General features: G+C 36.2%; 1 protein-coding gene across 1 annotated transcript in view; it reads left to right on the top strand.

The window, feature by feature from the left end:
- Positions 1 to 14,455, top strand: part of COG6 (component of oligomeric golgi complex 6) — a 61,624-nt gene that overhangs the window by 27,149 nt on the left and 20,020 nt on the right. The window contains exons 11-13 of the mRNA XM_009319932.1: positions 2,268 to 2,332; positions 6,417 to 6,508; positions 8,260 to 8,377. Of these exons, the coding sequence (XP_009318207.1) occupies positions 2,268 to 2,332; positions 6,417 to 6,508; positions 8,260 to 8,377 (275 nt within the window). The remainder of the gene's footprint in view (positions 1 to 2,267; positions 2,333 to 6,416; positions 6,509 to 8,259; positions 8,378 to 14,455) is intronic.

Here is a 14,455-nt window from a genome sequence, read left to right on the forward strand (position 1 = left end):
CAACTTGAGTAGCTTCTTGCAGATGGAACTGGTTTTATTATTTTAATTAAGGCATCTCTGTTCTGAGTTCAGATTTCTTTTTAAATTCTCCTATAAGCTGTGTGTAATTTCAGGTCTATGGAGAATGTGGTAAATCTCATCTACACAAAAACTTCCCTTCTCTTCTTAAAAAAAAAAAAAAAAAAAAAAAGAAAAAGCCTTTAAAGAGAACAAACTATGTAGCCCATAATCAAGTATTCAAGAATAACTTTTAAAAAGTTTTAAAATTTTAAGCTTGCAAATGTTAACTGTTTAAAATTAATCTGACAAAAAATGCTATTAAAATTTTAAGCGCTGAAAATACATTCAGAAAAGTTTAACTGTTTTGCATTGTACTGGCCAAGCATAAAGCAGCTGGTTCTCCTCTTTGGAGCTTAGGTATCCTGCTAACAGGAGCCTTCCAGTCTTACAGAGATCTTGCACTTGAAAGGAAGGGAGAATTGCAGGCATTCTCTTTAAGAGAAGCAGTAGAAACCCATTTTTCATGGAGTTACAGGAACCCAGCTGCAGAGCAGAAGCCAAATGAAGTCCAAGAAAGATCTCTCCCTTACAGGATACACAGAGAAAAATGATATGTGGTGTAGCAGGTAGCTAGAAGTGTATCTTCAGTAATGAACTGTTTTCTGAAAGTGATTTTGGGTCTCTAAGAATTGTTTATTTCATAGTTCTTTTATGTCAGTATGACATACTAATACTTGCAACGGTTATATAACCCATTGTGCTGGAAGATTTCTTTTTACTGTTTGCTGAATCTAAAATATTCTAATTGGACATGAAAATATATGTGAAGGCACAAGCGTGTGGTATGTCAAGATTGTAATTCATGTCTTTTGATATTTGAACTTGTATATTTTTGCAGCTAAAACTTTCATACCCAAGAACTTGTTTTGAATGCTTCATAGAAGCATTGATGCAAGGACAAGATTGTAATTCATGTCCTTTGATATTTGAACTTGTATATTTTTGCAGCTAAAACTTTCATACCCAAGAACTTGTTAAGTCAATCTGGTCTAGATACACTATTGCAAATATGTGCTAGGTGCTTGTTATATTGATGAACAGTAAAAGTGTGACTGTTCCTACTAAAAAATGTGTAAATTGTTAGGGTGTATCTGGGAGCTAGCCATTACATAACAGACCGTACATCTTGTGGTTTGTAATCTTGCTTTCTTCCTTGGTATCAATACTCAAATACGTAAACATATTTTTATTATCTTACCAATTTAGTATGCTGAAATTCTTACAGACACCACACTGAATTTAGTTGTCTCTGCTTATGTGGCTTTTCACGTATCTTGGTGTAAAGAGACATTGGCAGAGATCTCTGATCTTTTATAATTTTTACTCTCAGAGGTAATCTCTTTTAGTCTGAAATAAGATCTGCAAAATATAGCTTCAGGTCACCTGATTTCTATCACATGTCACAGTCAGTTTGTTTACTGTTCATTGCATGGGTCCCATCTGAAGATGAACTCCTGTTGACAAGTTTTAAATTAGAATTAAAGTATCGCTGTCTCCATAAATCTATTCTGAGTTGTTACTGAAGTGAGAGCTTGAAGATCTGTTGCTTTCAGTTTGATTTATGACAGTACTGGTTGCCATGCAACAATTCATTTGTGTTCCATGATAAGATAGGGCAATATTCTCTTTTGTATATAGTTCCGTGGAAGATGAGTTTCAGTTGCTGCTGGGGAGGAAGCATTTGCTAATGCTGCAGCACACGGTAGTGTGGAGGTACATACGTGATTTAATTTGTAACAATGCCATGAGCGTGTCAGTACTGAACGCTGACAGACGTGTATTTACGGTTCAGGCCTTTCAAAATGGTAGGTACTGTTGCTCCTTGAGCGTCTCACTGGCCTTTTTTTTTTCTGTTTAGTTTCATGAAGTACTGATATTGAGCCTTACTGTGACAGTTTCTTGCTAGACCATTTATTCTTCCCCTTGCTCCTTCTCCCTCAAATCCCCAGGCACTATGTTGTGCTAGGAAGCAATTGCATAGCATAAGATAATGAGTCTTCAGGACTCTGTTTTGTCGTGCAGCTGTTTCTTAATGGCTGGATTTGAAGTTCAGTGGAGGTGTAAACTAGTCTTGTGGAGAAGAGAACATGCAGTTCGTAATGCTTTTTATGGAGGAGTAGCTCCTACATTTGTTTGTTTGTTTTATAGTCTTGAAGAAAAGGGAATTATATTTGCATAATCTTAGCATGTGTTTGCATTAACTGTAGGTGTGGAAGAAAATATTCAAGAAGTAGTTGGGCACATCACAGAAGGTGTCTGCAGGCCTCTGAAGGTGAAGTATTTTGTTTTCCTTAGCATTCTAAATATAAAAATTGTTCTGTCATGTTTTTCCAGAACCTCTGTCTGCATCTCTACAATGTATTTTCATCGCCCTTGGTTAAGAGTTAGATTCTCAACTTTGAGAATCATAAACCCCTTCAAAATTAAAAATTCCATAGTTCAGAGATATCTGGTTTAAGTAGTCATATAGTGAGAGATACTAGGATACTAAATCTATATCTTGATTTTATTTTACTTTTCCTAAAGTTCAGGAGTGCTTATGTACAAAAATTTAGCTTTGGGGTAAGAATATAGGAATGACTATAGTGGGTCAAATGAAAAATCAATTTAACTTACTACCCTGTTTTTCATAGTGACCATTAGCATATGCTTAGGGAATAGTGTACAGATTGTGCATTTATGTCATGATACTTCTGCAGAATCATTTCCTCGCCTGTTTGTGGACGTACTAAGGACTTAGTAAGCCATAGCTACTGTCTTTGTATTAATAGACATTGGTAGGTTTTTCTTCTTGAATATGTCAAGTTGATATAAAATGTTGGTATTCACAACATATCCTGCAGGAGGGAAGTGCACAGTTTAACTATGCTGTGTGAAAAGCCAGCTCCTTTTGGTTTTTTGTTTAATAACTCCAGCTCTTGTATTGAAAGGGACCATGAAAAATTATTTCCTACTTTTCATCTTTATGCTGCCGTGATTTGCTGTATTTCTGTCATATCCCTCCACAGTTGTCGTTTTTCAAGGTAGACTCTTAATCAGTTTAGGGGACCCATTTGATGGAAATCATTAATAGTGATCCATCAAATGAATGACTGCCTTATTTATTGGACGTTCTTCATATAAGCATAAAATAAAATATCCTAGGTGATGAAGCTGATACCAGTAATTGCCTGACTATGCTAGTTCCATCCAGTGTATAAATCCAAGTGTTTTTTAAAGTAAAATCTAGTGTACTAAATACTGTTCTAATAAATTTCTCTTAAGATGCTGTAGGTATAACAACTGTGTCCAGTTGCCAAATACTTAGTTAACAGGTAGGTTCTGAATACTCTACATAGGTTCCTGTTAAGAAAGAGAGAAGGTCTGAAGAGAGGTAAAAATCAAGAAAATGCCATTTAGAATATCACATAATCACAGAAGGGTTGAGGTTGATGGGGACCTCTGGAGGTCATCTGGTTCAAACCTGCTACTCCAGCAGGGCCACCTAGGGCCAGTTGCCCAGGACTGTATCCAGACGGCTTTTGAATATCTACGAGGATGGAGACTCCACATCCTCTTTGGGCAACTTGTGCCAGTGCTCGGTTACCCTCACAGTAAAAAAATGTGTCGTGGTGTTTAGACAGAACCTCCTGTGTTTCAGTTTGTGCTCATTGCCATGATCATCCTTCACAGCCTTTAGTTTTTGACCTGTTGAAAAACACCTGTCACATTAGACAAACAAACAAATATCACAGCTTTTTTTGAAGATATTTTCCAAGCTTTCTGTGTTCTTGCATTCTTTCTTTCTGTTGGTACTGAATGCTGATGTTTGAGTTCAGTATTTCTGTGCATTCCAACAAAGTAGTTAGGGATAGAATCAAACCTTTGTGTAAGTCAGAGGGAGTTTTGGTCTTGATTTGAGTACTTATGATTTGTACAGTTTCATACAGAATACCTGCCGTTTTGATTGCCAAAATCTTTATACTTATGCGCTTTTGTTATCTGTAGAAATACCCCCCGAAATATTGTCAGTAGTTAGTTACTGTGCTAATAAAAATAAAAAAACTAAAAGAACAATTAAAGACTTCCCATTGTATTCTGTATTTTAATAGAATGCAGCTTATGTTAATTCACTGCCAGTCTAGACTTCCCAATGTAAAATACGCAGTTCTTACTGTTTCCCCTGGGGAAATGTTCCATAGAAAAAAAAAAAAGCAGAAAAAAACCCCCAAACCCCCAAGCAGAAAAGCCTTCATAGAGTGCAGTTAGATAATTGCAAGCCTTCATGTTGAGAGGAACAACAAAAGTAGGCTCAGTTTGGAGGAGTCTTTTCTACAATACATTGTTCTTTCTGAAGATTGTCCACAATAAGAAAAATAACTGCATTAAGTTCAGGGAAAACACTCTCTGTTGTAGTCGTATGGCACCACAATATACTGCTTTTCTGGTGGATTTCTGCTGAAGTTTGCAAACCTGTCACTTTGATTTGAGTTGATGCTGAAGTATAAAATAGCCTGATAAAAGCCTAGTCGTAGTATTTCCACAAGCACATTTAAATACTTACAGAATTATGTAGAATTTTCTTACTGGTTTATGTGTTTCCATGTGAATGTACAATATGATACAGTTTCCTTACTTTTGAAGAAGGATTATGTTTATATGCAGTATAAATTGTCCACATTTCTTACTGATAGTTGGTCTGAGTTTTAGGCATCCAAGTGAATCTTGAGTACTCGCTAGTGGTAGATCTTACCACAGGCCTGTCATTTCAGATGGAAGTAGGAGGACCCTAAAAAACGTTTAAATTAAGGTCCTCATCTTTTTCATAGCACTTAAGATGAGGTCAAAACTAACAAAATGTTTTTGATGCCTTACGTAGACCTCAGATGGTCTTTTATGGTCAACTGACTACAGGACGCATAGGATTAGGAAACGGTAAGACCTATAAGTCAAGGACTTCCCTGAGCAGGTTAGGTTGAGTCGCTTGCAAATTTTGGTTCTCCTATGCAGTGAAGATTGCTGTATGGGAAGCAACAGTGCTTCTTTTCCTGCTTTGTTTTTTTAATTCTCATTCTTGTTTTCCTAACCCTAAAATCTTTTGGCTTTTTTTTTTTTTCCTCTCCTTCTGCCTATTCTGTCTTTTTCTTAATTCTTTTCTTTATTATTAGTTATTGCTATTTTTTTGTGTGTGTGTCAATATTTTGATTGTCCTCTTTTTCCCCTGCCTTTCTTATTTATTTTTTTTTTGCTGTACACCTAGAGTATACTCAGTATCTGTGCCCAAATGGCCTTTTATGCAACATTGGAGACAGGTATTTGTATCTGTACCACTGTATATACATATGCATTGAAGAGTGAAGTTCACCTGAGTGTTGAAATTAACGTGGTGCATTGAGCTTTGCGAATAAAAGTCAACAATTTTTCTTTGGGTTTGGTCCCTGACTTAGATGCAGAGGGGGAGGATTGAGGAAGCATAATCTTAGTTAATTCTCCCTGCAGCTGGCTCTGACAAGAAGGCACTGCTGCACATCATGCTCCATTGAACAGCAGACAAATAACTTGGGAGAGCGGGTGGTGGCTGGTGATTTGTGTGTAGCCCTTTCACACACAGGCACGTGGGTGAACAGTGCAGTGATAAGTCACTGTCTGTCACTGCTTCATGAGTGCCCAAAGATTGACCCTGGGGCAGCCTTTTATGAGTGGATTGAGACTGTGTGTACCATGGAGACAAGACATCAACTGTCCAAGTGTAAAGAAAGTCGGCACTGTTTGGTCTGTGTAGCCAGTTATCTCCTGGTTGAGATAAATAGTCAACATAGCTAGTCATTAGTTATAAATGTATCTAATTACATACCAATAGCTGGTATATAATCTTTCCTTTAACTGAAGGAGAGATTATTCCAGGTGAAATTTTGTCTTTTGGGTAAAATACCTAATACTTTGGATGTTCTGAATTGCAGCATGATGCTAATGATCAGCTGTTGTAGTTTAGGGAAATTGCAGCTCTGCAGCTGTTCTTGCTATACAGCGCTGGGGAGAATTCCAGTATGTACTGGTATTAATCCATCAAATGATCTCATTATTTTGAAATTTTCAATAACAAGTTGCAAGAAAAATCTATAGAGAAATAGGGTTTTTGTTTTGTTTTCGTTTTTTTAAAGAATACATACACCTGCTTGTTTTCTACCCAGAGACTTGGCAGCCTAGAAGCACTTCGGATCAAGCAGAATGTTATAGTTAACTGGACATTCTCTTGTTAAATTTATTTCTGGTTAAATTTGTTTTTCAAAAATCTGACATATATTGCATATAAAATCATAGGGATTGGCTTTTGGAATGTATGACCTAAAGGATGCTTGTATTTCTTTATTTTGCAGGTTAGAATTGAGCAGGTGATTGTTGCTGAGCCAGGAGCAGTTTTACTGTACAAGATTTCTAATCTTCTCAAGTTCTACCACCATACAATCAGGTATGCAAAATTACGAAGTATATTAAAGATGTGTCTTTTTTTTTTATTGTATAAATAAAGATTAATATAGTAAAAAGAGTATTTTCATGGCTTAGTTTTTGTTCTGTACTATGGAATCGAGGAGAAATGTGCATGATATCAAGGAGATGCCATTTATCTGTTGTCATTCCTCAAGTCATACGGAATCTGCTTTGGAATATAGCATCAATTTGCCACAGAAACTGTTTCTTAATCGTTCTGTGTAGATACAAGTAGTATACAAAAAAACCCACATCATTTAAGATGACAAAGTCAAGTCCCCTTTGAGAAAATGATAGAATTAAATTATCTCTCTCTAGAACTTCAATTTTTCTTTTCTTCCTTAAACAACTATGTTTTGATACCATTTTTTCTAATTACGCACTTGCATTGTTCTATTGGGAAGATACTTCCGTCATTGTGTATCTCGCTGTTGAAGGTGCACCAATCATCTTCCAACATTCCAGATGCCACCAGGAACACAGAAACCTGAGAAAAGGCAGAATCTCTGGTTTTATACACTGTGGCATTTGCAGTAGTTCCTATTGCTTAGAAACAGCAGTAGCAGGAAAATTTTCCTCCACAGCCTTGGACTGAACTGCTGAGAATTAGAATTACTAGTATTAGTATTTGAGCTTCTTTTCAGTTTGAAAAGACATTTAGATGTTGGTCAGACTGGGGTAAGTGGTTCTTAGGCATCTCCCATGGTATTTAAAATCCTCAATTGTGATGGCACTACAGGTCTATGGTAGAACACGTATAAGAGCTTTTTTTTTTCCTTTTATAATATGGAATAAAACATTTTATTCCTAATCTTACTGTCAAAAACAGCTGAAAGATTTTTGCTGTCATTTTTCTGTCTCCAAAGTTTGTGTTTCCCAGTGGTTATAAAGCTTTGTGCAATTGAAAATGTGATGTTAAAATGGAAGGTTTTAGGCAGTCTTATCTGTTTCTTTCTGTCTTGCTAACGATACATTGTTTAAAGACCACTGAAGTACCTTCTGTCAGCTGAATAATTTCCTCTGTATAGAGGAAGTGCACCTGACTAATGAAGGGAAAATCCAATTTGAGAAATTATCTATTAAATGCAACAAGTTTATAATCTGAAAATCAAGCTACAAGTTTAAATTAGTCCTATTAAGATGCAATGAATTTTTACTGCCATTTTTGTAGCTTAGAAGCACTTTTACTTTAGACAGAAGGTATATCCATGAGAAGTGCATAGTCATGTAGCGTCATTTAAAGTTTATGTGGTATTCATGCTAAGTGTAATAACTTGACACTTGGAATAGCGAGTCATGAATTCTTCTATTTTTGGAGATGCCTAACATCGCAATGAAGAAACAAGAGACTTGATACTATCCCTGAAGGACAATTTGACAGAATAAAGTTATCAACCCTTTTTGTTTACGTAATCTGTTTTCTATAACAGAAGTAGATTTACAGAATAACAAAACAAAAATCCAGTAAATTTTAGAATTCTACTAAAAAGTTTGTGCAAAGCTTTAGATAGCCTGTACTTAATATCTGCTTAATGACATAGTTGATAATGCTTGTTCTCACAGTCATTTTATGAGTGAATCTCTCGGCTTATATGGAGAACTGTTCCCTGCAATTATTTGTTGTAAATTTTCAACATTGGAAATCTACAATTTGAAATGCTGTCTAACGTATCTGACCCTGTCATGTTCCCCCCCTTCAGATTAGTTAATTAATCTTAATTTTGTTTTCAGTGGTATTGTAGGAAACAGTGCAGCCACACTGTTGACAACAATTGAAGAAATGCATTTGTTGAGCAAGAAGATATTCTTTAATAGCCTGAGTCTTCATGCAAGTAAACTAATGGACAAGGTTTGTTTCAAAATCATACAGCTTTCATGTTACAAAACACACTCTTTTGTATAGTAAGATTATTAGATGAATAGCTGTTTTATACTTCAGCTTTTCCTAAAATTGAAGTTTTGTAGTTTCTATGTTCTAGCTATGGAACTACATAAAAAACTTCCTGTTTATGTTTTAATTCTTCTAATAGTTTTATTTTTGTGAAAAAAGGACTAAAATACTGTTGTTAGCAGCATTTGTTTACAGAGCAACAGAGCAGTTTACATATTTTTAAAATCTATGACAAGCAAAAAAATCAGGAAATTTCCCCAAGTGCAATATAGCAAAGTCAGCTGATTGAGCTAGATAGTTTGTATTAATGCATCATCAGATCAATAATTAATTATTCGTGTGCGTAATTCCTTTCTTGAAGTTATGAAGTATATTCCAACATGGTAAGCTAAGTAAAAACAAAACTTGGACTTTTTTGTCTTTTATAAAAATAGTTTTACCACATGAACATTGCTGCCATTAAAAGCAGAATACGCATTTGTTATACCAAACAACTGTACCTAAGCCAGAATCACTTTCCTGGTATCTTTTCCTCTCCTGGTGGTTGCTTTGAATTGTGTTTCAGTGAACTTCCCACTGTTCAGTAGCTAATACAGTTCTTGTTAAATTCTCCCTGCTGTATTCATATCATGTTGCTGTTGGTAGATCTGCCCATTAAATCTTACCTTTCTAAAATCTAAGCCAAGTCAAAGAAAATTGTTACATTACACATCCCTCTCCATTTCCTAGGGATCTGATCTTCATCCAGCGTCCCTGACTGACATGTGATGAGTTGACTAGGTCCTAAAACCAAGAAGAGATGCCTTTCTTTATTCCTAGTTATTGCACAACCCTAGAGTTCAAAAAAGCCCTCACATTACTGTTTTTTCCAGTTTAAAAAAAAAAGTTTGAAAGTGGAAAACAAACAGCGAAGTTTTGTAAACGTATTGCTAAATTATTTGTATTTAACCTACAAGAAAAATCAAAAAAATCCGTAGATTTAAAGAAACTATTCTTTGTGCAAAGCTTTGTACTTCACTGACCATTCAGTGGCATTTTCTGAGTTTGGTCAGTGTTGTTCTGTGGTCTCAAAGTAGTTTTCTCATTCTGCACAGTTTGCATCTGGTCCCAATTTCCTGCCTTTCTGCAAGGGCTGAGGGATGACTTTCTCAAAGGAACAGTTGTTCCTCCTCATCTTCTTTTCCGTATATCCCAGTGACTCCTTTCAGTGGTTTCATTCGTTCATCAGGTGACTCCTTAGTCCTACCACCCACAGTCCCTACTACTAAAGTCCACTTAGTACATTGTTGTCATGAGGTATTTCCATTTGAATGCAGTGTCATCAGAATAGTAGTTCCTCTGCTACTAATGCTTCCTCAAGCATAACAAGCTTATGGCTTGCTATGGGCATATGCTAGCTGTATATGAATTCCTCAGAACATTTTATTTCCTAATACATAAGCTAGAAGAAAATACCTGTGTACTTGTTCCTTTTGTGAAGAGAAATCAGTGATAGACCTTTGCAAAAATATATGACTGCTCTTTACTTACAAAGAATGTGCAAACAAAGTAGTGCTTAAGGAAAGAAATTTTCTTGGCTTGAAACTGTAAGACAGCTCTGTATTCATCTCTGTTGTATTTAGCTCTGTTTTATTTATCCTGTTGGGTCTTACATCTGACTCAAACAAGATCCAGCATAATTTTTCTGCTCACATAACTCAATCTTCTGTACTTTTGTTTTGGGTGATATGCTGTTTTCAGTTTGGAGATGAGTAGAATTCAGAAGGCAAAGAAGGAGTGATAAAGGAATTGTGATCCCCCAGTTTGTAGTGTGTGTTCTTTGTACTGCCACTATGGGAAGATTGTGTAATCCTCTTTGCCCTCTTAGTTGCCCTTCCCTCAGCCTCCAGCCTGGATGTAACTGGCTCTAGATGCTGCCATTGTTTTATGAAGGAGTCTAATTTAGTTTTACTGATGTTAAATGAAGGCAGTGATTGCAATGCCGCCTTCTTTGGCACTTTATTACGAATGATGAATGGCATACCGAGCATACCATGTAATGTAAAAAGATCATAGTATTGCCTTTTCTCATAAACATATTTTATAAATTAAATCTGAAAAATTGAAAATTTTACATTGCGTATATGGCCTACGAAGATCTTTCCTCAGGATATAACTGAGGTCAAAAGGTTCAAGAGACTCAGAAGAGGATTAGATATATGAGTAACAAAGGTATCCACAATTATTTATTGATCTCTGTGCTTCAGGAGTTAACAACGAGGTAACTCTGTGGGTGAGGAGTCTTACTGTACTGATGTGTATAGTTCTTGTAACTGAGAGTTTTAGACAGTCCTTTGAAGCATCTTATATTATTTCCCTTTATGGGTGGACTACTAAATTGATAGAATGATGTCTTATCTCCTCATGACTGAAATTAGTTTTGCTTCATAAAAAATACAAAATTAATAGGCTGAATTACACTCAGAGAAACATTAGTTTCCATGAGATAAAGACCCTATTTTATCATAAATGTAATTCTCCTGTTACTTAGTTTATTGTGTGTTAATATACACGTAACCAGCTTTTATGCCTTTTCATATGTCTTCATTAATTTAGTAGTGAATGTCACAACGCTTTTACATTTTGAGGAATCTCAAGGTTGCTTTTTATCATCCTTTTTATTAATATGTGTTCAGACCAAAATTGTGTATATGTATTAGTAGGATTCTCTTCACATCCCAACCTTTTTGCCAGCTTTTTGCTAACGATATATGCACTGCAACTGCTTCCAGAATTTTTTTTATTTTCAGAGAAGATTAAAGCACTGGAAAACAGACCCTTTGTGCTTACATATGCAATTGCAAAGGCTTCGTTGCTGCTCCTGTTATGCACAAAGAGCATACTCAGTTGTAAAATTAGTAAATTACTTTTCACTTGGACAGTCTGGAAATCATGGTTCCTTATTTCTGCTTATGTTTTGCATCTTAAGGCATTGATAAGCCTGTTTCAAAGAATATCAGCTGTCCATTACTTTGATTAAAATATGCTTCTTAAGGCAATGTAAATAACTTTGAAAATAGATTAAAATACAAATAGGGTGTTCTTAAATACAAAATATTTTTATTTCTATAAACTTAAGTGCTTCTTTTGTTTAGATCGTTAGAAAGTGATGAATATGTGAGTTACATGATTTTAATGATAGTATTCCCTCAGCGTCATCAGTTGTTGCTGATAATCTGAAAATCATAAGCAAGGAATTCTGAAAGGAAATTAGTTCTACAATTTTTATTTAATTTAAAGATAATTTAAGTGTTTTCTTAATTGCTGTTTGTAGCTACAAAATTCCAGAAGACTTAGTCATAATTACTAGTGAATTTGTAACTTGACAGGAGTCTCTTTAGCCCTGTGCAGATTCTCTTGTGCTGTAGTGTGGGGATAACTGTCTAGAAACACTGGTGTGTTACTGTGTCTTGCTGTGGTACGCTTTTTTAACATCTACAGTCTGTCTATTAGTTGATAGACCAGAATAGTATTTAAGTAAATTTTTCTCTTAAGTACAGCTAGTTGGGAACATTTTTAGACAAAGCAGGTTTCATTAAATAAGCTAACTCCTCAAGATCCCTTCCTTTGGATGTGTAGGAATGACAGGATGGTAATTTGATGTCCTGATGTCCTCATCACCACAGGCTATTTAATTCCCTAGGTTATTGATTATGCTGAGTTGAGCATTGCCTTCAAACTGCCTGGGATTTGATATCTGAAGCATAATGGGAAACTGAGACTTCAGGCTGTTCTTTCTAAGACAAGAAAATAGCTTCCTCTTCACATCTATTTTTGAGAAGAGTCCCATATTACATAAGGAGTGTCACGGGCACAGAACTGTATGGAAACTTAAAGGCAGTCTTAGATCAGGATTCTCCCTCTTGGTTGTCAAGCCATCAGTGTAAATGATACAGGGAAATCCCTGGTTACTTCAGAGTACTTACTGGCTTGCTCAGAAACACTTCCCTGTGAACATTTTTTTCATCACATCAGAAAATCTCAAGCATCCTGGTTGTAATCTGAAAATAAGGTAGTCAGCAGTTCTCACAACTTCAGACTCTTCAGTCTGAGAAACCCTTTTTATGGTGTTCTCATTCAGATTTCTCAGGTAGCTCCTTACAATCTGAAATCTATGTAACAGAAATATTCAGCATACTGCCTGAAAGTAAGTCCATTGTTATCAAAGAAAGCCAATACGCAAGGGAGTCTCTTTGGCTCTGATTCTCCTCGAAACCTGTCGTGAAGCTTGGAAACAGTCATTGCAAAGCCACTTTGTTTTCAGGGTTTAAAATGCCATTCACAGCTTTGAGAGTCTCAGGTCATCATAGAGCTCAACGCTGTCATCATATAGAAGCTGTGCATCATCACCCTTCTCCTGTGTCACTGAAGGTTCAGTGCATCAGCTTTTACTGCAAACGCTGTCTCTCCTTTGCATTGTTGGCTCTTACCCTTCGGAGGCAGTGTTGGGCAGTCTTTCCAGTGCTTTCTAGCTCTGGTAACAATCGGTTTGTTCTGATTGTTGGTTCAGCCAGGATGTTTCTTGGCCAGTGTTAGTGTCCCCATGCTGAAAAATCGTGTTTGTATTTGTTTCTTTTTAGCTTTCTTGGACCCAGCCATGGGTCTACCAGCCATGCTAGTAAAGCAGATCAGAATTATAGGTTCAATCCTTATGTATCCTTTTATGTGTTTCCTTTGACCCTGCGCTACTAAATCAAATGTTTAGGGTTGTGGGATTCTGCTTGTGTTACTCACTGGATCTAACTAAGAACAGCCGTTAAAAGATTACCATTTTACAGATGATGATAAATCCAGGAGAAAATACTACATGAAAATAATTATCAGAACAACAGAAACTGTTCCAATGAAACTGGAAGCAAAGTTCAAAGCGCCTAATGCGCTGGAGTGGATGGACTGCTCTTTCAGTTCTCTCATACTGAGAGAATTGTCATTTAAAATCATGAGTCCACTGGTGAGGCATTTTAACAAGCCTGTTAGACTAACCTATGCCAGCATGCTTTATTGGACCAGCTAATACAGTAGGAGAGTGGGAATTTTCAAGCACACCTGTCCTTACTCTGGCTTCAGTAGTACTCCAGAACAATTATTAAAGGAAAGAACAATTGCAAACATTGAATTAAATGGAATGAGAGTTATAAGGGTACTAAAGAGAGATTACGCCAAACTAACCTGTCATCTGCTGTCTGAGCTGTTAGAAGACTATTAGTAGAGTACTCCAAATCAAGTTTTGGGATTGTTCCTTAATGCTGTTCTTTTTAGAGTAGATGTATGCAAATTAAATGCTGTGATCACATTATCTGTTAAGTTTGTTAGTGGGAGAAGTATTAAAACATCGCATGGGAATAACTGTAAACTTCCCCCTCATAATTTGATTCCTGTCAGAATGAAACCTATTAGGTTTCTGGGAAACCAGCTATGGGGCAGATTAAATGAGACTGGTTGATGTTGTGATCTGAAGCCATTGTGGTTTTGAATGGATCCATGTGAACAAAGCAAAGCTAGCAAGAATTTTTCTTTTGAAGAATTTTGTCTTTTCTTTCAAGACCAACATGATAGCTGAAAAGCATGCCATTAGGCATTCTGCTTTGGTGATCTCTGTAGGATCCTAATAGGGCTCAAAAGAGCTCAGAACAGCTTCTCTGAAGCTTCTCTGGTAGATGTGCACTTAAGTTCTTAGACTGCTGCTGTTTAACTATGGTGAATATTGTCTCAATTTGTAGATTGAACTTCTGTAGTTGATGCTAATCAGTTGTAACTGACAGGATGAAACATCTAGATACCTTTTAACAAGGTTCCACATCTGTAGTGCTTAGTCTCTACCCCCTGCCAGTGAGGTTTTTAAAAGATTGCATTAAAAGCTGATTAGGCCCTTAAAAAAAGCCACCAACCTTTTGTTTGTCACTCTAAGCAGTGCTTTCTCCGAGTTCTGTGTTTAAAATTACCTTCTTGTTTTACTTAATACTAGTATCAGAGAATTGCAGAATGGCTAGAGACTAA

Source organism: Pygoscelis adeliae, unplaced genomic scaffold (genome assembly GCF_000699105.1).
Source record: "Pygoscelis adeliae isolate BGI_AS28 unplaced genomic scaffold, ASM69910v1 Scaffold32, whole genome shotgun sequence".
Lineage (NCBI taxonomy): Eukaryota > Metazoa > Chordata > Aves > Sphenisciformes > Spheniscidae > Pygoscelis > Pygoscelis adeliae.